Source organism: Camelus bactrianus, chromosome 20 (genome assembly GCF_048773025.1).
Source record: "Camelus bactrianus isolate YW-2024 breed Bactrian camel chromosome 20, ASM4877302v1, whole genome shotgun sequence".
NCBI lineage: Eukaryota > Metazoa > Chordata > Mammalia > Artiodactyla > Camelidae > Camelus > Camelus bactrianus.
The window spans coordinates 8,282,115-8,306,187 of NC_133558.1; the positions used below are offsets into that span (position 1 = coordinate 8,282,115).

The following is a 24,073-nucleotide window of genomic DNA, read 5'->3' on the forward strand; positions in this document are numbered from 1 at the left end:
ATAGAATCCAACAAAAATTCACTCTGTGGGGAATGAAGAACACCGTCCTGTCATTCACAATGACAAATTCCAAATCACACGGAGAAATGGACCACAATAAGGAGAGTCAGCAGATGCAACAAAGGAAGAGCTAGAAATGAGAAAAATATAAAGGTTATTATAAACTACAGATGCTTGCAGTAAGACAATTGAAGAAGTCATAGATCATCATGGAAGAAGAGGCCCCGATGAAAAACAGGCAAACAAAAACAGACTAGAAAAGGAGACAAGTACAACGTCTAGAAATGAATGAACAAGATGGGCTTTGAAATGAAGCACTCAGCGGATTAAACAGCAGAGTGGACCCTGCCAGAGAGAATGAATAAACTGGAGGATCTGAGGAAATCACTCAAGATGAAGCCTAGAGAAATAATAAGAAGAAAAATATGATGCATTAAGAGACATGGAAAATAGTAACTGAGTAAGACCTAGCACTTGTTACGTCCTGACCGTGTCCCAAGCCCTGTTTGTTCACACTGCCTCTCTCTATTATTTCATTCAAGACCCATAATGACTCTCTGAGGTAGGTACTATTACGAGCCCCACTTTTACAGATTAAAAAGTTCATGTGGAGAGAAATAAGGGATGGGGATTCGAGGTGAGGAGGGAACCGGGACTCTTCCTCCCAATGAACCGCTCTCAGGCCCATTTCTCCATACGCATCTGGGAGCCGCCTGCACTGTCTCCTTTTGGCTCATCGTGAAGCAGTACCCAGTGCGCTCATGCATTGCCTACCATCACTTCCCATCCTTCTTTGCCTTATTCCTCCCTTTTATCACTCTCATAGCCTTAAATTTGTAACTTTGAGATAAATCATTAGCACTTAATTGATGTCTACCATAATACGTCATTGATAAATAGTATTATAAATTACTGAATTAAGAGAGGCACACTGTTTTAAAACATGGAGGTAAATACCATAAGGAATAATTCTCCCTGAAAAGTTGAAAATTGTTATCTCTGGGGAAGTGAGACTACTACTTTTAGCACTATTAAAATTTTTAAGCTATTTACATGCATTTCTTGGATAATTATAATCCAATTATGCAAGATTGATGCTGAACTAAAGATGTTTTCAGACAGACCTTGAGCTTACTATTCATAGACTTTCACTAAGTGAACTAATCACGTATTATTCAGAAGAAAGGAAGCGAACCAAGAAAGGTGGGATCCAAGAAGCAGATGTGAAGTTGGCAAGTACGTTTGTAAAAGTAAAACAAAAACAAAAGCGATGGAATGTTGGAATGTTTTTTTAAATAAGGAGGATTATAAACAAGGTAGAACTAAAAGCAAGGCTATAATAACATGAAAGATGGAGATAGGTATCAGTTCAAGCACTCTAGGGTTGTTCAGGATATAGTGGATATAAGTTCAGAAGATGTTAAAGATTTAATGGTTAATGTAAAGAAAATAGAAGTAAAACATATAGCTTCCAAACAAAAGGAAGGAAAAAGAAGAGTAAAGAAAACTCTGTCAATCAGAGACCAAGAGGAGAAAGGCAAATAGAAAGCCGATGACAGTTATATAACCTCACCGTGGGAAAGCATTCCTTTTAAAGTCCAAAAACAGAACAAAACATAAACAACGGATCAAAATGGACAAAAACATCAGCAAGCAATTTGCAGAAGAAGAAATCTGAATACCTAACAGGTAATCAGGATGGGGTGATTAAATCACTATCAGCATGCTGAAAGAAAATTAAAATATTGGTAATACCAGGTGACAAAGAGGTGGAAAGGGACACTTTCCTACATTGTTGATAAGGTGGTAATTGTTACAATCACTTTGTAACTATCTGTCAATATCTAGTTAAGCTAAAGGTGTGCATATCCTGCGATACAGCTATCCCAACTCTAGTTACATTCCTTAGAGAGAGAACTGCATAAGAGCAAAGAAGAGAACTCTATCAGGATGCCCACTAGAGGATTGTTTGTAATTGCCAAAAAAACTTAGATACCAACTAAATAACCCTCCATGAGAGAATTCATAAATAAATTGTGATACAGTGGAATACTAATATAGCAGGAAATATGAAGGGACTAGATTTCCATGAATCCACATGCAATAATCCTAAAACGTAACATTGAATTAAATGTATAATATTACAAAGTGATTCTTAAAATGTGATACCACTTATGTACATTTGAAATCCACAAAGCAATATTATGTAATGCTTACAAGTGCATCATATATGGTAAAAATACAAAAAAACCAGCTAGGATACGCAGACATCACCTTCAGGATAGTAACTGCCTATGGGAAAGAGGGTGGAAAAGGGAAGATTGGTGGTCTTTGGCTCTATATGTAATTTTTATCCCTTTGTATTCTTTAAAAGCACTAAGGCAACTAGAACACGTTAACATTTTAAACCCTGAGTAATACACACATGAGTAGTACGTCTTCACTATCTTTTTCTGTATCTTTGATGATCATAAATGAGAACTTAATATTTACAGGGTGTTACAATAAGCATTCAATCAGCAGTAGGTTCCAAGGTGGCATTGAGGAAGAGAGCCTTCCAAAATGGCACTCTTAATGCTGTGATACAAAGAATGGGAAATAGCCGCCTGGGAGAGGGAAGGGGAAGGTCTTCCAGATGAGGAAATGGCATGTGCAAAGCCATGACAAGGCATGGCATTGTGGGACCTGTGAATGACCTGTAGTAATTAACCTTGAAGTGGCAGGAGATACGCAAGGTCCTGGAAGATGCCGCTACAGAGGAAGATCAGACCTGTCTTGGCTGTCGGTTGAGATTTAATGTCTTAGAAAGGTTAACATTCACTGAAAGCTCTTGCTTCTATCTACACTGTTACTTTCCTCTTCCAACACGATCAGTTCTTTAGGGTTCTTTCCTCCTTGAGACAGTCTTCCAAAAGCTGCAATTTAGCAACTATTAGAGTCAAAGAATTGGAATTGGAAGGACCTTAGCAATCATCTACTAGTCCATTCCCTTCATTTTATCTACCGAAGAATGCCTGATCACTTTGAGGGCAAACCACTCTGAAGGCTTTTATCTTTGCAATCCCAGTTAACTCCTTTGGCTTTCTGGAAGGATAGATTCCTAGGAAAGACTTAGGAAGGAATCAGGGGAAAGACTGTATCCAGAGAAGTTGTTCATTGGTAGATCTCGTGAAAGTAATACTGTGATATATATACAGATGGGTGCTTAATAAATTACAAATTAATTTGGTGGATTCTTAATAATGAAAATTAATTGAAGAAGTTGTCCCTTTAATTCATTTTCTGAAGAATGAGATGGGGTGCCCCTTTGGGAATTTTTTTTATCATAAATGAGAGGATTAAGATGAAGAATGCATAAGACTTGGTCATTATATACAGAAAGTGAGGATTATAGATAACTCAGAGGGCTCCAGTCCAGGTGACTGGGAGGAAGGGAGGACCTGGGAGGCAGCAACAGTTTACACAAGGAGACAGTGAGAATGGTTTGAGTTCAGACTGTTGAATTTCAGAATATGACTACCTTGCAGATCAGCTTGGTTCATGCCCCTTCCATGACACCACAGCTTTGTAATAGCTCAGATAAGTGTGATCGAGTCTTTCTCAAGGATGCTCTGACATGTTCTGAAATGTGGTTTCTACCATAGAAAGACAATCTCTTCCTTTTCTTGGTTCAAACACCATCTCTCAAGAAGAATTTGGCAGCCTGAAAAGTGAAATTCAATAAATAGTGTGCCCTCACTTTAGGGATGTGTTCTCTTGTTTCCAGTCTTTTCTCTTTTTTCTTACTTTGGTTTGAAATCTTTGTTTCCTGATCCTCCATGTCATGCTTGAGCCCTAGGTAAACCAGGATGTTCATGAAGAATTACTCTAATTCATAAAACTACCATCACCGAAGATTTCAGTCCAGGTGACACTGACAGGTGATTAGTGTGGCGAGTACCATTAGCCTGGGTTTGGAGATGATTTTATTGACTCATTCCTTCATTTCTCCAACAATTAGTGATCTGAACAGTTCTGGGCAGCCTCTTCATGTTATGAAACTTATGCTTGTAATTATAATTAACACCCAAAACTATACATTTATAGGTAATGGACCCATTTCTTTCTGGGTTACTGATTTTTCCCCTCTTTTATACAATTTTGAGCTAAGGTCATTTTAGAGAACACAGCAGTACACTGCTCATCTCTCTTAGCAAACAACAGTGTCTCAGGTAAAGGCACAAATGCCTGCTACATTAGCTTAGCTATCCCATTTCTTTCTTGACTTGGCAGAATGCCACCATACACTACAAAGTGTTCTATACATTTCCACTCCCTTTTCTTGTTAGTTGCAAATATTTATTCATAGGAAGATTGCTCAGCTCTCTTTTAATTCCAATATTATTTGTGGAAATATCCGTGTCTCTAGTTATTTACATGTTAAAACCTGAAGGAAAATTTAAACAGAAAGCATTTCCTGTGATTATTGTGTGTTTCCTGTATTAACTCTCATGCTTAAAAGCACAGTAACAGAAATGACAGAGCCTGTCCCTGGTAGAGAGTAAACCTAGGATCAAAGCAAGGCCAGCGATCAGTTGATCATATGCAGCTGTAAAAACCTGAGCTTAGTTTTGCCAATGCCTGCCTTGGGAGTTTACTCTAAATAAATTTCGTAATGGGCAGTAGTTCCCAAACTGTGTATAAAATGTTCTGAACAACTCAAGTTGACTTAATATACACCACTTAGGAAAAATGAGTGTATCCTAATATACAAAAATGCTAGTATTTGCCCTGTGTGGGTTCATGAACGTTTTAGCAGGAAAGCTTTGTAGGTCATGCTTGTAATTCGTATCCATTAATACCTTTGGACATGTCTGAAAACTTTGGAACATTGGATGTAGACTGTTAAGCAGCGTCTACACCATTTGTAAGCAAAGCAGGAGTGTTTTAAGGTAAAGTGAAGATTAGGATTTAGAAGAGTAAAAGCTTTCTTTGCCTTTTAAGGCATTGACAGATATAGGGGGCACCAGCCTGGGAAGGCATGGTTATTTTCTTGAAATCAAGGAGCCTTAATCTGGGGCCTCCAGGCCTCCTCTGACATCCTGTCAGTTTTGGAAAAGATAGAGAAAGGGAGTCTGGAAAAAAACTCGCATAGTTAAAATTTTTGCACAATTGATTTTAAATAGTTTCTGCACAGGAAGTTTGGTAAAATATAAAAATATGTTGATTTAATATCCATAGGTTCTGAATGTTTCCTTCATTTTTTTATCATGACTCATGTTGTCTAAACATTGATCATATTTGTCAAGGTTTAATAATTCTGTTTTTTTTTCACCTGCTGAATTTCAAGGAAAAAAGACATGATATTAAATGGTTTTAGAAATAAATTACTTACAGATTGGGGAATGAAAGGATGTTCATTTCAGTAATTTTTTTAATCCATAAAATTGAGAGGCGGATTTATTTCCAGTGTAAATGGGTAGATCCTAACGAATATAACAGGTTTGCCCTTCATCTTTAAGGAAGTCCTCCAGGAATTTCTCCCCAGACTGGCTTGGAAAGATATTTTTACCTCCACTACAGCATCTTTCCTAAGTGCACATTTCTGGACAGCAGCATGATATAGCGGAGAGTGACTGGTCTCTGAATGGGAAATCTGCATTCGTTTCAGATCTGGGCTCTGCCTTGTCCACATTTGACAGTTTTGGGCAACTTCTTTCATCTTTTTTGCCTCTTCCCTATTAGATGTTGGTCAGAACACCTCAACTCTTGGAATTGTGAGAATTCAATGCTAATTTTTTTTAGTTAAAAATATAAAATAGATATAAAATAGATAATATTAGATAACATTTAATTTTAATATGTATTTGATGTATTTGTTATTATGTATTTTATAAATAATGTATACATTAAAATCCTTAATATATTCATTAACAAAAAGCCCAGCAGAGTTTCCCAAACACACTAAAGCTCACCAAGGGATATGTCCCTCCCTGCAATAAGTTGTCTTCCCCTGCAAACTAATCACTGTGACCCTTTGAGCATGGGTTTTAGAGAATAGCTTTACCTATATATACAGGTGTATATCTATTCCTCTAATTAATATGCTCTCTCCTTAGACTCTTCTTAGCCTTTTTTTTTTTTAAGATTTTTTTTGTGGGGGTAATTATTTTTTTAATGGAGTTACTGGGGATTGAACCCAGGACCTTGTGCATGCTACGCAGACTCTCTACCACTGAGCTATACCCTACCCCTCTTCTTAGCTTTTTAATTTACCCTTCCATTCCTATAAATAACATTTCCTTTTACATGTAAGATGGCAACAAACTGTCCTTACAGTACTTTGTGTGAATATCTGTATCCTAGAGGAAGAAGCTCTACTGACATAAAATGTATACAAATAAATATAATTCCTCTTCAACACAGTTTCTCTCTTATAAACTGTTTTGGAGGCTCACCAGATCACAGGATGAGTACATCTTGGCTTGTTAGAGCAGAGATGTTCCTTTGATCATTCACTTCACAAGTCTTAGTGCCTACCGTTTCCCTCAGTGAATTCGACCATCTGATTTTCCACGAAGAATAATTTGCATGGCACACACTTAAACACCTGTGATACCCACTTAAAAGCTCCTCATAGCCGGCTGCTCACAGCTACCCCCACACACTCCGTTATGTTTAATGTATAACTGAAATTCTCCCATTTGGAAAAAGGGCCAATCTGCATTTCTTGCCAATGTTACTTTATCCTATTACCTTGTCCCTGCACCTGCTCTGTACAAACACAATTGTGATTCGGTCCCCATGGCCAATTCTCATTAGCTGATCGTGAGCTTTTGTTAAACAGCCCTGAGGGGCTCGCCACACTGTTGATACAGTCCGGCCCCAAAGGATGACAGTATCAACTGTGGTCTGTTTTCAAGACTGAAACGGCACAAATCTGCCGATAGAGATGCTAGGTGAGAACCTGTGTGTCCTGTTTTAGCCCTGTTCTCTTCACCACCAGCAGTGACACTCTGCGTGGCAGGCGAGGCTTCTGTGTCCCGTGCCCGTCGTCCCATAACCTTTCTTGGTTGTGTTTCACGATGCCATATGCTTCTGTCCTAAAATAGTGCTGAGGGTCCTCTGAAGAAAATGTACCTGGGAATGGTTGGAGAAGGAACGGTGTGCTTTGCTGTTAAACATATGTTGGCTCGGATTTCTACTTGGCAAATCGCGAACTGTGTAACCTGGGGGATTATTTAATTGTACTGAGTCTCTGTTTCCTGAAGCATAAAATGGAAATAATAATTCCATCTTACGGTTTTGGTGTGTTGAGTAAATTGTTGTGTGAGCCTTGATAGGCTTGATTAATCGTCAGTAAAAACAACTCCAAAATTTCAGTAGCTTAGAGCAACACAAGTTTGTTTCTCACACCACAGGACCCTTGTGTGTCAGCAGGGAGGGTCAGCTCACTCAGAACCCCCAAGGATGCAGCAGCCACCACCTTGAACTTCAGCTCATCATGACATAGGTCAGAAAGGGTCACCTGGTTTCACCCACCCTTAAGGGGATCTAGGTATACAGACTGCAGTCCTACCATGTACCTGAAGGTAGTAAATCAGAAATATTTGGAGAACAATATTAATGCCTACAATACGTGTTTTACAAAAATTACATAATATTGTAGTCAGTTTTTTGACTGTTAATTTTCTCATTAGGAATGCACTATGGAAATCCTTCCGAGCCGATTTGTTTAGATACAACTTGTTATTTTTAGTGGCATCATAATATAAATATACCATAATTTATGTGACCATTTCTTTTTGGTGAACTTTATTTTATTGCAGTGTAAACAGCCTGTGTTATAGATTTACAACATCTTTCTGTTTTGATGCTTTCATTTCTATAAGATAAATATTCCAGAAGTGTCAAAATCTGCCAAAATTAACCTGTTTCAAAAAAGAAAACATAAGGCTATATTTATAAAGCTGTAATTCTCGGTTTAAATTGGATTTATAATTTGGAGGAAAATGTAAAGAAACTTAATAGTTCAGAACAACAGATGTCTCACTAATCTTTAACAATCCACAACCTCTACCTAATTTCTCTTCTATTTTTTCCTGGATATAAGCAGAAATATTTGATGTGTAATTTTTAAATTTAGACTGAGAGCCCTCCTTGGATATTGGCAGTATGGACTTTAAAGATGCTTGACATAAGAAGACTTTGTGGAAATTTTCCTACTCGACCTGCCTTCTTTCCATCACAGTCACAAAACTTCTGTTCACTCTGAAAGCATGGCCTGTGATGGAGATGATCTTCCTATTTGGACTAAAGAACTAGACCACTCCAGTCCTCTTCCTGTCCATGGCAAGGCAGAAAAAGAAAGAAACATCCCAAAATAACACTGCAATCAAGAAACTACAGGAGTTTACTCCTGATGGTTTCCCCTCAGTCACCTCTTTCTCCACCTGTTTTGTAATCTCAGTGCTTCCAATCTTCCCTTCTCATCAGGTTACTATCTACTAAATGTTTGCAGAACAATTTGCACAGAACAGTCCCTTAGTAAGCATAATTATCATGAGCCTAGAAGTAAAATTGCTTCCTATTCAAAGTTTTAGGAGGAAAAAAAAAGCAAACCCTTAGCAAAAATTTTAAAAATCCACCAAAATACAACCAAAAAACTGCTCACATCATTCAGATGCCTCAAACATTTAAAAACAGAGACATGAAATTGTTTCTTCAAACCTATAGTCTGCTGACCTCTCCCTGCCTCTTACACCAAAACCCTGCCAGGTTGAATTAAGAAATCATAAGGGAAAAGCTAAGGCCAAAAGAACTTTTGCTGTAGGTTCTAAAACCCAGTTAGAAGAGAAACACTGTAGTAGAAAGCCCTTCTTTAAAAGGGAGAATCGAGGTTTGCCAATAGTACAGCTGGTTTCTAACCTTTATCTGCAGCAGTAACATTCAAAATATTTAATAACTAAACTTGGAAGAGTCAGAAAGACCTATTAGAACAGGTACCAGCCACAAACAATCCATACAGCTGTACCAATGCACAAGGGCTGATTACGACCTCTGCTTATACGTCACCAAATTGCCTAAAGAATTTTCACCAGCCTCCCACAGCCAGCTCTGATCATGTCTCCTTGCTCAGAATATAAATGCATTATACTAACTATAAAAAAGCTTGGAAGCTGTAACCCCTTCTTAATGACAGCCTACTTCCATTCCATTTCATACTTCCATTCCAGCATCTGCAAAAATAAAAATAAAACACCAAACACAAAAACAACACACACACACACACAACACGCACACAGAAGTAGCAGTAGTGGAGCACAATTCTGTGTCCGTGAACCGTTTGGCAGTAATTTTTAATGCAGTTTTTAGATTTGTACTTTGTAGAGTAGCTTACAGTTCTGGTTTTTAACATATTACATTTAGAACTTAACATATTACATTTAGATCAAACTTAGGAAAAAATAGATGCTCTTCTTATCTGAGATATGTAACATATTGTTAATAGTTAGGGAGTGTATTAGTTTTCCATGGCTGTGGTAACAAATTGCTACAAAATTGGTGGCTTAAAACAACAGACATTTATCCTCTCATGGTTCTGGAGACCAGAAGTCCAAATTTAAGGTGTCAGCAGAGCCGTCATCCCTCCAGAGGCTCTTGAAGGAGATCCCATTCCTTGTCTTCTGGCTTCTGGTGACTGTTGGCATTCCTTGGGACTGCTTCACTCCACTCTCTGCCTGTCTTCACATTGCCTTCTCTTCTGCCTGTGTCTTCTCTCTATATCTCTCCTGTGTCTTTTCTAAGGACACTTGTCATTGGGCTTAGAGTCCCCCCAGATAATCTAGGAAGACCTCCTTCCTGTGAGATCCTTAACTTAATTACATCTGCAAAGAAACTTTTTTCCAAATAAAGTCTTACTCATGGGTTCCAGGGATTTGACATGGACCTACAGTGGGAGTTTAGGGGCAAGAAAGGAGGCAGACAGAAGCAGGAAGAAAATGTAATGGATAGCTTGAGAAGAAAAAAATTTTTTCTTCTCTTACATCAAATACGTGTAGTGATACTTCTCTAAGTACATCTCTCGTTGAATGTTTCCACTGCTTGCTTTGTATTGACATTACTACTTTGTATTTTGACTCTATCTTTTTCATAAGAGTTAAAGCACTGTATGAGCATTTCCATATTTGTACCCTTAACTTTGATTCTGACTTCCTTTAAGCCTAATAACTATTGAGCATTAAAAGTAGGGTGGGGCATAGAGAAACAGAAAGCAGAGCAAAACCTCTGGTCCAAGTTGACTGCACACTGTTTGTCACATTCAGACTTGGGGAGTTTCAGTGTCTGCGGTTGCCTTCCCGTCATCTTAATGGTGGTGTCTTCTGGAAAGCTCAGTTTTCACACCCTGCCTTGCTGGGTGTAACTCTCCTGCGGGACTAATGACTCCCCCTACCCCGCCCCCACCGTGAACTCCTTCTAGCCTACAAGCTTGCCTTCTGCTCACTGCCACCACTACTGCCACCACCCCTCTACTGCAGACCAACTTGCCCAGGGAAATTCTCCTTCATCAGCTCCATTAATTAATCTTCCACATTAATCACTGCAGAACTCCCTTTACACACGACTCCAACTCAGATAGTAAATGCATATTTCTCCAGGGCTGCTCCTAGTTATAAATTTGCACACGTATTTTCAGCAGGGTGTGTTTTGTTATAGGTCCTTTCATTGAGTGCGTACCCTCTCCTATTAAATTTTAAGCTCTATGATATCAGGGGTCCCATCTGGTGTTTTCTATGGGACAAACAAAATGTGTGCCCCACTGGTGGACAATTAATACTATTTCCAGGCTGATTCCTAGCAAGTGCTTCTCAAAACTTAATATGCCTCTGAATCACCAGGAGGTCTTGTTAATTTACAAATTCTGGGGTAGAGTTTGAGAAGCTGCATTTCTTCTTTCCCATTTCGATCATCTGGGTAAAAATCCCGTGCAAGTTGCATAGCCTTGCATTGAGAACCAGAACCCCTGATGTAAGTGATAGAGTGCTCTGGACTCTCCGTCCCTTCAGTGTTTCCCTCCTTTTTCTTAAAAGTGAAAAAAAATCCCACAATACTATATGTTTTTTCAGGAATGCTGCAAGATGACCATTTTCTCCCATTATTATTGCAGGGAGATGATTATCATTGGCTGAGCCGTAATTACAAGGATCACAATTAAGCACAGATTTGTCTTACGGGATGGAGCAGACACGGACTCTGTATAGGACACGTCTTGGCACCGGGAGTTACAGGGACATTAGAGTAATGGGTATTGGAAGAAGGCTTCAGTGAGGTAGCATTCAGGGCACAGAGCAGGGCCAAGAAAAAACACGAGACCTGTGTGCACCCCTGTTCTGACGGCTGCTGAGGGTCAGAGGAAAGGGGGTGTCAGAAGCCACCAGACACAGCCATCTTCTTCCAAAATGCTGCCAGCACTAAGTTACCTTCCATCCTGGCCCCCTCTCCATGTACCTGCCCTTGTGACAACAGAAGACTGCTTCTCAGCTTCTGAATTCAGCCCGGGGTGTAGCTCAGTGGTAGGTGCTTGACTGCGTCTTCTAAGGGCAGCAAGGCCTAATAGTGCTTGCAGCAATGACAGCGGGAACGTCCTGCCACCTGCCCTGTCTGGCACAGTAGCCGCCACGTACATGTGACTCTGTGGCTGGTGCAGCTGAGGCACTGAAATTTAATTTCATTTAATTTGCATTAACTTAAAGTAAATAGCCACATGTGGCTGGTGGATACCATCCTGGCCAACACATTCAGAAGCTGCAAACTCAGGGAAGACTGTTTAGGAAGGTGAACCACCAAACAAGAGAACAGCTCTCTGAGCTACACGTTAGGCTTCTATACACTGAACTTGAATAAAGAGCTCCCACAACTGCGGGGCATCCCTGTTAATATTTGAGACTCAGCTGATGGCCGTGTCAGTGTTCTCTATGCTACAACGTCACATGGCCAACTAAAGTAGAGACACCTGAGCTCTTAGGTCTGGTTTAGTATTCAGCCAGTGAAAAAAGGTTGCTGCGGGCTCTGTTGTTTTGACAAGACCATGCAGGGTGTATGCAGGTCTGCTGTTCTGATCTGTGGGCAGAGGGTAAGGTGGAAAAGGTTTGCAATTTTTCAGAAATTCATTTAAGAAAAAAATTTTTTTTTCCTTTTCGGAAGGTAGTTAGGTGGTGATACAGTTTGGGAGAGGGATCTAGGATTTGAAAAAGAGAATAACAAATATTTGCCCTAACACAAAGCAATAAATTCCCCCTTACACTCCACTAGAAGAGCCAATGAATCCTTGGCCATCTCCAAGATAAGGCTTATGATTAGTCAGGGACCAAGTGAATCTGACATGAGCAGAAGCAGTGAGATTTACTATGGTTTGGCTGGTCATCCAGGTGAGAAGGGAGGGGGTCCCTGAAGGCCCCCGATGGGCATGGGGAAAGAGACTTGATTGTGATGTAATTAAAGAGAGCACAACTCCAACGCTAGGATTCCCTGACATCTTCTAGAGCAGGCCATGGCAGCTGGACACCTGGCATTCCTCACTACAGAATGCAAATGAAGCTCAAAATGTGCTGATTTAGGCAGAACGCTTTGCAGATGAGAAGTAATATAAATGAGCGAGTGGGAGAATTGGGGTGATCAGAAGCACATGATAACACAGTAATTTAAGATCCCCAGTAGGTAGTTGAGTTTTTTCCATAGAAGGTGAGCTGGACATGTAGAGTTTGCCCAGGAGGAGAGAGCAACGGTGGAAATGTCAGCCACGGGGTATTATGTGAAATAAATTCACTTTGTAGAAGTTCCTGGAAACAATCGGTGGTGATAGTGCATCCTTTAATAGAAAATGTTTCAGGAAAAGAGGACAAAGGTTGTGGCTCACAGGGAATGGGGTGTTGAGTGAATAATAGAGCTTGGAGTCAGACCAGTTAAACCCGGCTGTAAACACCTCTTTCCCCACTTATGCTTTGCATCAAGATCACCTGGGGAGCTTGTTAAAACTACAGATTCCTGGGCCTTATCCTGACCTACTAAACCAGAATCTCAGGGCGGGGGGGTGAGGGGTCGCAAAAGTCTGTTTTCAGAATAAGCACACAAGGCGGTTATGTTATGAGGCTTCTCAAAGCCTTAGCTCTCTAAAAGGTGACGCAGTATTCACAATACCGGAGTCAGGATTATTACGTAGATACAGTATCCTTTTGAAAAAAAAAAAAAGTAGAACAAACAATGGCATGGTAATTTATAGCTGCTTTTATTACTAAGCCATGGATTTGCCATCTTAAAGACACTGTTCTTTAGAAATCTCGATTGATGTAATTGGCCTTGCTAAATCTTACTCACTGTGCTAAAACAGCTGGGGAAGCTTCAGCCAAATTAGCTGGGATCCCAAAGTTGCAAGTTGTCGTTTCTGAGGGTTGATAAAAGTAGCCTTTTTTTGTTCCTGTTCGCTCTAAGTTTTACTGACACTGGTGTAAGGCCCCCTTCAGGCCGGGGAATTTCTACTGAACGTGAAAACATCAATTATGTTGTAACAGGTTGTCGACTCCAGTTAAAGTCAGGGCTGTGGGTTGGATCCACCGGAGAACAGTAATTTGTTCTGGCCCCGGAGAGGCGCTTGCACCCCGAGAGCTCCCAGAGCAGCCACCTTCTGTGGGGTACATCTTGCTTTCAATTGGCAGCGTGAGGCTTCAGGAAAAGGGGGAGGGGGAGGCTGGCGTCTCTGGAGCTCGAGAGAGTGAAGGTAGCTGCAAAACCGGCAGGCTCGAATCGCTGGTGCTGAGACGTACGGAGGGGTGGGGCTGCCAGGGGAGGATGCGCACGTGAGGCCGCGCCAGGGGTGGGCGTGGAGCGGCTCAGGTGGGACCGAGGAGCGCCTTCCGGAAACCCTCCTCCGGCCGCGGGATCCGGATTGGCTCCGGCGGGGAGGTCAGCGAGGTCAAGACCCCTTCGGCGCCTTCCCCTGACCCGCCCCGCTGCGGTCGCGTGGCTGGAGAGACGCGGGTGCGGGGCGTGGCGGGGGCATGCTGGCCAGGCTGCGGGGCGCGAGCGGCAGCGCGTGGGGCCCGGAGCAGCGCCCGGCCCGGGGCGCCCGGGGGCCGGATGGCGGAGCCCACGCGCGCCGCGGAGCCGGGGAGGTTTGCGCTCCGCTCGCGGTGCTGCAGGGAGGGCGCGGTGCCAGGCGCGAGCGCCCAGAGACCCAAAAAGAAAGCTTTTTATTTGCTGAGGATGAAGCCCCTGAAGGAGCCCGCCCCCAACAACAACAACGTGTCCTTTGTGATCCACTGTCAACTAGGCAAGGAGATCAAACACATTTGCAGCAACTGCAGTCGGGGGGAGGACGCCCGGGACGGTAAGGGCCGGGGCGCGTCGGGGCGGCGGCGAGCGCGGGAGGCGGGGAGGTGGTTCTGCTGGTCCTCAGTTTAGGGGCACCGCCGGCGTCTCTGCCTGGAGAACTGCGGGGACAGCCGCCCTTTACCCAAGCGTGACGCTCGCCCGGCACTTTGCAGAGTGCTGCCCGGAGCCAAACTCGTACCGCATCCGTATATAGACCATAGATGTAAATGCTCCCCGCAAAGAGGGGTTTGAAACAGTTAAAGGGGCAACTCGGGGATTTTTCTCTTGAAAAGGTGGGGATTTAAGGGGATTTGTCCGGGGCAACATTATTAGCTTTAAAAAGATGGTTACACTCGCTTTCTTAGCTTTCTGGGCTTCTTAGCTGTTCTCCCATCCTTTCGTTATGATAGGATATAAGCTTTGTTGGGCTGTGTTACAGATGTGGGCTTCGGGTGAATTCACTTTGGAGAGGTGGTTTGGCCTCGGCCACAGCGCCCAGCGCCCCAGAGACTTGTGGAGTTGCTGAATGATGTCCGTTCAGAGTAAAACATGGCCGTGATTTTTGGAGCCGCTGCTGGCCCCTTTTGGAAGGATGCCTAATGGCCAAAACGTGGGAGGTGGGGGAGGGGGCGGGCAGCGGCTTCTTCCAGGTGAGCCTTGTGTTTGTGCGAGCAAGAGTTTCCCCCACCGAATCCGAGCTGAAGCAGGGCGGTGAAAGGGTGCCGGGCTGCCAGAGACTGGGCAGAAAGAACCAGGCGGAAGCTTCTGCAGATGTGGACGCGCCTGGGTGGCGGTGCATTTCACAGGATCCAATAGGCGGTTCCGAAGCAGCTCACAGCAGACTGGAGGGCCACTGAAGGTCTCAGAAAAGTTTTAGGCAGCAGATTTTGCAGGGAGAGCATTAGCTACTGGCCAGCCTGAAGCTCATTGACTTGCTTGACCACTCACACCTGCTTGGGCAGGCAGATTTTCCTGTCAACCAGGCAGGGTTCGCTTGTTCCCTTTGGAAGGATACACGTTACTTACACTCCCTCTGGTTCCTTGCTGGCCTCCAAAGTGCAGCTTAATGAAGTGACTGTGGCTTGGCTAATGTCTTTTCAAAATTAGAGTCTTGCTAGCGTAATTATACTTTTCTTTGATTAAACTGCAGGAGAGGCTGTGCAGGATGGTACTAGGCATCCAAGAGGAAAACTGCCACCATACAGGAGGAAGGCAGGCGCACAGAACGCAGGAAGGCAGCTCCTGTTAGGTTTGGGGGAGGATAGCCTCCTGTGAGCAGCACACACCGCATGTGTTTGGTCCTTTGGTTAGTTTATAAGCTGATGACTCCTATGGAATATAAATGGATTCACGGGATAATCCAAAGCCAGACTTACTTAATGTAACAGAGAATGAGATGCAGGCTAGAATATTTATTAAATCTCTCCGTTGACTGGATTGCTTCTCAAATGGGTTACTTCCACAACCTTGGGGTTTATTTAAATTAGGACTGCTGAATGTTGCTACAGTCAGGAAAGGTCTGTATCTACACTCAAGGATGTGTATACTTATTAACACAGTGCTGCTGCTTACAATATGCACCATCTATACAGACTGAAACCCCCCAGAATATCTTAAGGAGCTACCTATGGATGGTCACATATCACCTGGAATGACTAAAGCCTTTAATTTTAAAGGATTCTTGTGTAGGGGAGACCTCACGTTGTGGTGTCTAACTTTCGCTGAATTCTACACCCACTCATCCTGCCTTCCAGTGGGTGGTGCTCTCCTTTAGTCGCTGAAATCAAATGAGGTCAGGAGCTTTAACCCTTCTACTTTTACTACCAAAGGCCAAAGCAGCACTGCCCACTGAGAAAGGAAAGGAAGTTCAAATAAATTTCACTTTTTGCAAGGATTGACCTTGAAAGATAGTTTGTCATGAGTGGGTGTTCTGTTAGCTAAGTTCTCAAGAAGCTGTTTTCAGTTTGAGTCATCTTTGCTGTATGCCAGGAGAGCCAGCTATTAAAGGAAGTGTGTAGTAAAGATTGTAGTAATGCCGACAGATTTGGTTGGGCCCCATGGAGGAGGACATTTCTTATGGTGGGGCATACCTGCGTTGTGTTCAGTACTGTAAATGTGTTAATTTTCTCATTCAGCACCAAGGGGGCCATTTAGTAGCAACCAAGGAAAATTCTGGTCCAACTGGAAAGCCTTCACTTGAAATTTTACACAAGGAAAATTTTAGAGGCGTTGTTCCCTGAGTCTCATTCTTAATTTCTTCATATATAAAATACATTTACACAAAACATGTTTAAACATGCTGAAAGTAGATTTTAATAACTTTCAGCCTAAAGACAACATATATAACTAAGAGTATTTGGCTGATAGAGAATAAATTTTAAGAGGAAAAATTTCCCTGGCTAGATGAACATATATAAAATGTAAAACTGCATTTTAACACTTGTCATTTTACTCGAGTGGTTCTTGTTTCCCAACGTTCCTGATGTCCACTAACTAGTTCTAAAGATGTTTTGCTGACTTTATTTTTTAATAGAAAATAACTTTTAAAAATCATAGAATGCAGTTCACCATTAAAGGCCAAAGACAGTTTGTGTTTCCTTCATCTTTGTTGTTTTGGTTCAATAACTGAAGCCATTTTCAGATGAGGAAACAGCTTATATAGCACTTCATTGTAAAGGCCCCATTGTAAAAGTAGAACAAAGATTGAAATCCTTGTCTGTATTTAAAACTAAAGAGCTTTTCACTATGCCATCAAGTTGATTTTTTTATATGATACCTATACCAAATGTAGAAAGAACTGTGATGTGTGTGTGTGTGTCTGTGTTACATACATGTGTAGTCTTGATAAGCCAGGTTTATTAAGATACAGAAGTAGAAGAAATTGTTCAGTTTCCTAGTACATTTAATTTTATCTGCCTTACTTGATAGAGAGGCTGGCATTGGTAGGAATAGATGAGAAGAAATTTTTAGCTAAGTAGATAGAAGTTATGTACATTGTAAAACTACAAGAACCATAACTTCATTATCACTGAACTTATATTGGAAGTCAAAGGGGAACATGACTTAATTTACAAATAGTTAAAAATCAACTAGGGAGAAATCTCTTCAAGACAAGGTATTTCCATATATAATTTCATATGTATTTCCCATTCTCATTTGAATTCCTTTTGAGCCTATTAGTAGTGAGAAATTATTGTAGGAATTATAACGTCACTAATAATTATATATTAAGATATAATTTCAAGTAATTTTAATAGGAATAAGACATTTTAAAAACAATTTTTAGAAATATTTTGAAGCCTCTATCTTATAATGGCCTATTTAAAAAGTAATCAAAGTAAATAGTTAGAAATAGGACGTGTCAGAAATAGGACGTGTCGATTACAGCTGCTACTCAGTGCCTTTTACATGTGGTTAATCAATATTTCAAGATTGTCTTCATTTCACTAAATATGATTTCTGTTCTTCAAGTATTCATATACAAATTGGCTAATCTGTTGACTCACTAGACACATTTCCAACTTTTGTTTTTGGGATTAGAAATATTTGACATGTTTTCTAATGGATTCCAGTATCTTTTAGAACAAAAACAGTTTGTGATTATACTTCTGTTGCTTTGACTTGCTTCATTCCACAAGACAGCCTTTTTAGAAAAGAAAGCCTTGTGTGTTTCCGTGGGTCAGATCCTTCATTTTGCAGGTGAGAAAACTGAAGAGCATAAAGATTAGGTGAGCAGCCCTCCAAAATTCAACCGCCATTTGGTGCCAGGGCTGCCAACAGAGCCTGTCTCTTGATGGAGGAAGAAGCCTTTAGTAGTAGTAGCCTTTAGATCCAGTCTAGGGCTGGATCCTGGAATCTCACTGTCCTCAAATAACGGCTCCTCCACTTGCTGGCTGAATGGCTCTAGGATACCGTGATATTATCTATTGCATGGAGTTGTGAGGATGAAAAGAGATACTTGGTTTGAAGCACTTAGCATGATACCTGGCAAGAGAAAGTGCTTGAGAAGTATGAGCTGTGAGTACTAGCCTCTGTATTGTTACTGCCAAGTCCAGTTCTGTCTTGGGTTTTTCCTGCTGCTATACTGTACTCCTCGGTCTCTTCTGTAATTAAACGTCCCTGGATTGGGTCCAAGATGAAAACACCAGTTCTACTCAGTATTTAATGGTGAAAACGTGTATTTCTAATAAAAACAAGTAAAGTAAAAGTGAGATCGGGGAGGAGCTCCTTCAACATTATGTTATGTCAAAAGTATTTGGTTGTGGTGATTTTAGAGTTTTAGCAATCATAATCTTTTCTTCCTAGGTAAAATGATTTGCATATGTATCTAAAGGCTCTAACTTGGGCAGAGAGTAACGGTTGTGTGGAACCCTGAAAAGAAAGGCATGTGCTCAAACAGTAGTGAAGAGGTGAAGAAGGGCTTAGTGGGGTGTTAAGAGGGGCTGTAAAGAACTGGGGAATTCTAATGCAGTTGCACTCTTAAAATTCTATTAAAGTATCATGTACAGACATCCCTCAGTATCTGCAGGGGGTTGGTTCAAGGCACTTTGTACCAAAGTCCAGGGATGCTCAAGTCCCTTATGTAAAATGGCCTAGTGCAATGACTACAGTCCACCTTCTGCATCTGTGGCTTGTGTATCTGCAGATACAGAGGGCAGGCTGCACTCACATAACTGAGCTATTGATTGATTCTGTTAACGTTCATTTATAAAATTAGCAGCTTGTGTGTGTAGGGCCCCCTCAGGTGCCAACAGGTACAACAACCAGTTGTTGTCTCTGAAGTCGGGACCTTAGAGCAGCAGGAAAGTAAACTGCTACATTATTGGAGGAGGCCATTAACTGTGTGAGTAAGGCAGGAGGGCTTCCCAGAGGAGGTGATATTTGGACTAGGACCTAATGGAGGAGTTTTCTTAGATGAAGAGGAAAGGGCATTTTGGTAAGGAGAAAAAAAATCACATTTAACTGCAACCGATTTAACTGAAAAGAGATTTAACTGCTTGTTTGGGAGAGGAGAGAAGTTCCACAGGTAGTATTAGTGGAATGTGGAAAATGTCGTGAGGTAGTCTGGAAACATATGTTGGGGCAATTCCTTCTTTTTCCCAACAATATATTTGTGAAGCATTTTTATGTACCAGGGTAAGCACTGGAAATATAAAAGTCAGTAAGATAGAATGGTCTTTACCCTCAGAGACATTATAACATAGCACAGGTAGACAAACACATGCACAGACGTTTTTAAAGTGTGTGAGAGGCAGGTGTAACAAGCATTGTGACCTCACGTAGCAAGCGTCGGTACCAGTAGTGAGCGTGATGTACAAATAGAGAGATCAGGATGAGTTCCTGGCCTTTGAGAAATTCAGTCAAGTGAGGGACGTTGCTACGTAGAGGCAGGCTCAGGATCCTCCAGACACGGGTGGGGACTCTATCGTCTTGAGAGAGACCAGTGAGGTCATCAGGGAAGATGCATAGGATTAGGCTGGCAGAGCCGCCTGAGGGAGAGTCACTCCGGCAGGGTGGAGAGAAAGGTCAGGAGGCCCACAGGGGGCATCAGGTGTAAACTACTCAGGACAGAGGTCTCTCGTCTCTCGTCTTCACTGCTGTATCGCCAGTGTCTAGAAGAGTGCACAGATAATAGGCATTTAAAAATGTGGTCAACATTTGAATATATATATTAACTTTTGATCTATTCAGTAACTCTATTCATTTATTAAAGCGACTGCACGGCCAGTTGTTTGGGATGACTGGGGTAGAACATACAGGCTTGGGAATGACGAGGAAGGAGCCTGGAGAAATAGGTAGAGGTCAATCATGAAGGGCCTTGGTTACCACGTGGAGGAGTTGGGACTTGGTCTAGGTTGAGATGCAAGATGCCCTGGAGGATTTTTTTTAACAGCTTAAATTTGTTTTTTTTAAATTTCAACTTTGAGGCATAATTGACGAAAAAATTTGTAAGATATTTAAAGTGTAAGATGTGGTGACTTGATATATGTATACATTGTGAACGGATTCCTTCCATCAAGTTAATGAACACATCCAGTACCTCTCATCTTTACCTTTTTGTGTATAAGAACATTTAAGTTCTACTCTCTCAGCAAATTTCAGTAATTCGACACAGTGTTATCAGTGGTAGTCATCATGAACTTTAGATCCTCAGAACGAATTCATTTTATGGCTGAAAGTTTGTATCTTTTTACCAGCGTTTCCCTATTTCCCCTGCAACCCAGTTACCACTTTCCTATTCTGTTTCTGAGTTTGACTTTTTGTTTCCATATGTAAGTGACACCATGTGGTATTTGTCTTTACTTGTCTAGCTTATTTCACTTAGTGTAATGTGCTCAAGGTCCATCCATGCTGTCACGGATGGCAAGATTTCCTTCTTTCTCATGGGACAGTTCCAATCTATTCATTGACTTGTTGATGGACACTTAGGTTGTTTCCATGTCTTGGCTATTGTGAATAATGCAACAGTGAATAATGGAATGAGGATATCTCATCAATATCCCCTTTTTTTCATTTCTTTGGACATATACCCGGAAGTGGGATTACTGGATCATATGGTAGTTCTATTTTTAATTTTTTGAAGACCCTCCATTCTTTTCTTCCATAGTGGCTGCACCAATTTACATTCGCACCAGCAGTGCACAAGGGCTCCCTTTACTCCATATCCTCGCCAGTACTTATTTCTTGTCTTTTTTATAATAGCCATTTTAATAGGTGTGAGGTGAGATCTCATTGTAGTTTGGATTTGCATTTCCCTGATTAGTGATGTTAAGTACCTTTTCATGCACCTGTTGGCCATTTGAAATCTTTGGGAAAATGTCTGTTCAGATCCTCTGCCCATTTTTTAATTGGATTCCTTGGGGTTTTTTGGTTTTGGGGTTTTTTTGCTATTGAGTTGTATGAGTTCTTTATATATGCTGAGTATATATTTTGGGTATTAATCCCTGAGCATATATATGATATGATATATGATGCAAATATTTTCTCCCATTTCATAGATTGAATTTTCATTTTGTTAATAGTTTTCCTTGCTTTGTGAAATCTTTTTAGTTTGATGTAGTCCCACTTGTTTTTGCTTTGTGTGTGTGTGTGTGTGTGTGTGTGTGTGTGTGTTTTGTTTTTGCTTTTGATGCAAGTTTAAAAAATCATTGCCAAAACCTATGCAATGCAATAGAGGGACCTTACCCCTTATGTTTTCTTCTAGGAGTTTTTTGGTTTCAGGACTTATATTTAAGACTTTAACCCACTTTTAGTTGATTTTTGTGTAGTTTGTAAAATAGGGGTCCAGTTTCATTCTTTTGCATACAGCTCTCCAGTTTTCCAATTATCAAAGAGATTGGCCTTTCCTCATTGTATATTCTTGGCTACTTTGTCATAAAGTAATTGACCATGTGTGCATGGGTTTATTTCTTGGCTCTGTGTTATATTCCATTGATCTGTGTGTCTGTTTTTATGCCAGTACTGTACTGTTTTGATTACTATAGCTTTGTAATACACTTTAAATCAGGAAGTGTGGTGCCTCCAGCTTGGCTTTTCTTTCTCAAGATTGCTTTAGCTGTTTGTGGTTCCATACAAGTTTTAGGATTTTTTTTTTAAATTTCTGTGAAAAATGTCATTGGAGTTTTAGTGGCTTTATTGAGATGTAGTTCACACACCATACAGTTCACCTATTTAAAGTATATAAATTTGATGACTTTTAATATATTCAGAGTTGTACATCCATCACCACAATCAGTGTTAGAACATTTTCATTACCCCCCAAAAGAAACCTCACTCCCCTTAGTCTATCCCTCCACTCCTCTTATCTCTCCTAGACCTGAGCAACCACTAATCTATGTCTTGCTTCTACAGGCTTCCCTATTCTGGACACTTCACATAAGGGGGATCAGGCACCGTGTGGTTCTGTGTGGTTGACTTCTTTCACTTACCATAACGTTTTCACAGTTCATCCACACTGGAAGGCATAGCAGTACTTTATTTCTTTTTATCGCTGAATCATTGTAGGGGTATGACACATTTTGCTTATCCACTAATCAGTCTGTGTCATTTCCATTTTTTTTTTTTTTTTTGGCTAGTATGAGTAATACTCCTTTGAGCATTCATGTACAAGTTTTAGTGTAGATGTGTGTTCTCATTTCTCTTGGGTGCACACCTAGGGGTGCAGTTGCCGGATCATAGGGTAACACCATGTCTGGCCACTTGAGGAACCGCTAGGCTTTTTTCCAAAATGGCTGCACCATTGTACATTCCCAGCAGCAATGAAGATAAAGTTCATTTCTCTCCATCTTTCCAGTGCTTGTTGTTATCTGTGTTCTGGATTATAGCCACCCTGAAGGATTAAGAGAGAAAGTGAGAAGGTTATCAATTGGTGGTCAAAGAGCAAGTATTCAGTCCATTTAAGAAAGCCAATAAGTTCAGAAAACCTAGACATAAATATATTACACTTTATAATTTGCACCTATTATTTCGTTGTAATCATCAGAACAACCTTTTAAGGTTTGAAATAGTGTTGTGACCATTTTAGAGAAGAGGAAACGGTGGGTCAGTGGGCCTGGCTTCCTCCGTGTCACCTGCTGATGCTGCTGTATCTGGGCTGTCTCTCCAGTTTTACCTGTGCAGCCAGGACTGGCTGCTTCTGAGATATGACCCTCTAAGAAGAGATTAGTTGCTTTGGCCAATAAGATTTAACTTCTTAAAGGCGTTGATTAAATGTGAAAGTAATCCCTTCAAGGAAAATTTAGGCAGAAAGGAACACTGAAAGCAAACTGTCAATTCATTAAAAAGTGAAAGGGGACATGATGTGGTAGAGTGTGTTTGGTTAGAATGAGGAAGCCTCAGGGACCACTGGTGCCCTCTGCCCACTCTTGAGTTACCTCTGTCTTGAGTGTCTTCCACCTGTGAGATAAATTTACTTCTCTTCCCTGAAGATGTTGAGATGCCTAAAACCCGTCTAGAGCAGGAGTTCGTAAGCTGTGGTCTGTAAGTCCTCCACCTGGTTTTGTAGTTGAGAATGTTTTTTACAATTACAAATGGCTAACCGAAATCAAAAGAAGAATACTTTGTGACACAAGACACTTGCATGAAATTCAGATGTCAGTGTCCATAAATAACATTTTGTTGGAACACAGCCAAGCACAATCATTTACGTACTGTCCATGGTGGCTTTTGCATTGAAACTGCAGAGTTGAGGGGCTGCCCGAGAGACCCGCAAACCCTAAAATATTTACTCTCTAGCCCTTATCAAACAAAATCCTCCCAACCCTGATAGATCACAGCTCCTATAATTAGGAGATGCGGCTGCTGAACCATCCTGGCACCACATCTAATCTTAGAATTGACAGTGATTCCGATCACAGAATCACCAGAACTGCAGTTTTTGTCTCTTTAAAAGGCTCCTTGATGTCCTAGTGTACGCAGAGGGACAGATTTAAAATTAAAATCAACCTGACAAGAAACAACTCTTCGAAGGAGGGTTGGTGGAGTAGCTTTGCTGTCCCCACCCCCACCCTGACCTTTATGTGGGCTTCAGGCTAGTGCATGTGACAAAGGGGATGGATTTCTAATCCCCACTGAAGAGCTAACCTTCTTGCCTCTGTTATTGTTTCGGTGTGAACTTTAGAACGGTCGCCTCTGCTGTTTTGGCACATGGAGCTGTGCCTTCCCAGTAATTATTTTGCAACCCACAGTGTAATTGTAAACTCAAATAATTATCTTCTGAACAAGCTGG

At 41.2% G+C, this 24,073-nt stretch overlaps 1 protein-coding gene across 6 annotated transcripts in view; it reads left to right on the forward strand.

The window, feature by feature from the left end:
• The window catches only part of PHACTR1 (phosphatase and actin regulator 1), a 440,363-nt gene that overhangs the window by 217,874 nt on the left and 198,416 nt on the right, over nt 1-24,073 (forward strand). Inside the window, exon 1 of one of the 6 annotated variants that reach the window (XM_074348115.1) lies at nt 13,802-14,362. The exons of 4 other annotated variants lie outside the window; for them this stretch is intronic. In XM_074348115.1, the coding sequence (XP_074204216.1) occupies nt 14,113-14,362 (250 nt within the window). In that variant the 5' untranslated portion in view covers nt 13,802-14,112. Of the gene's footprint in view, nt 1-13,801; nt 14,363-24,073 lie in introns of those variants that run through there. One more of the 6 variants, XM_045509593.2, reaches the window with a different exon arrangement.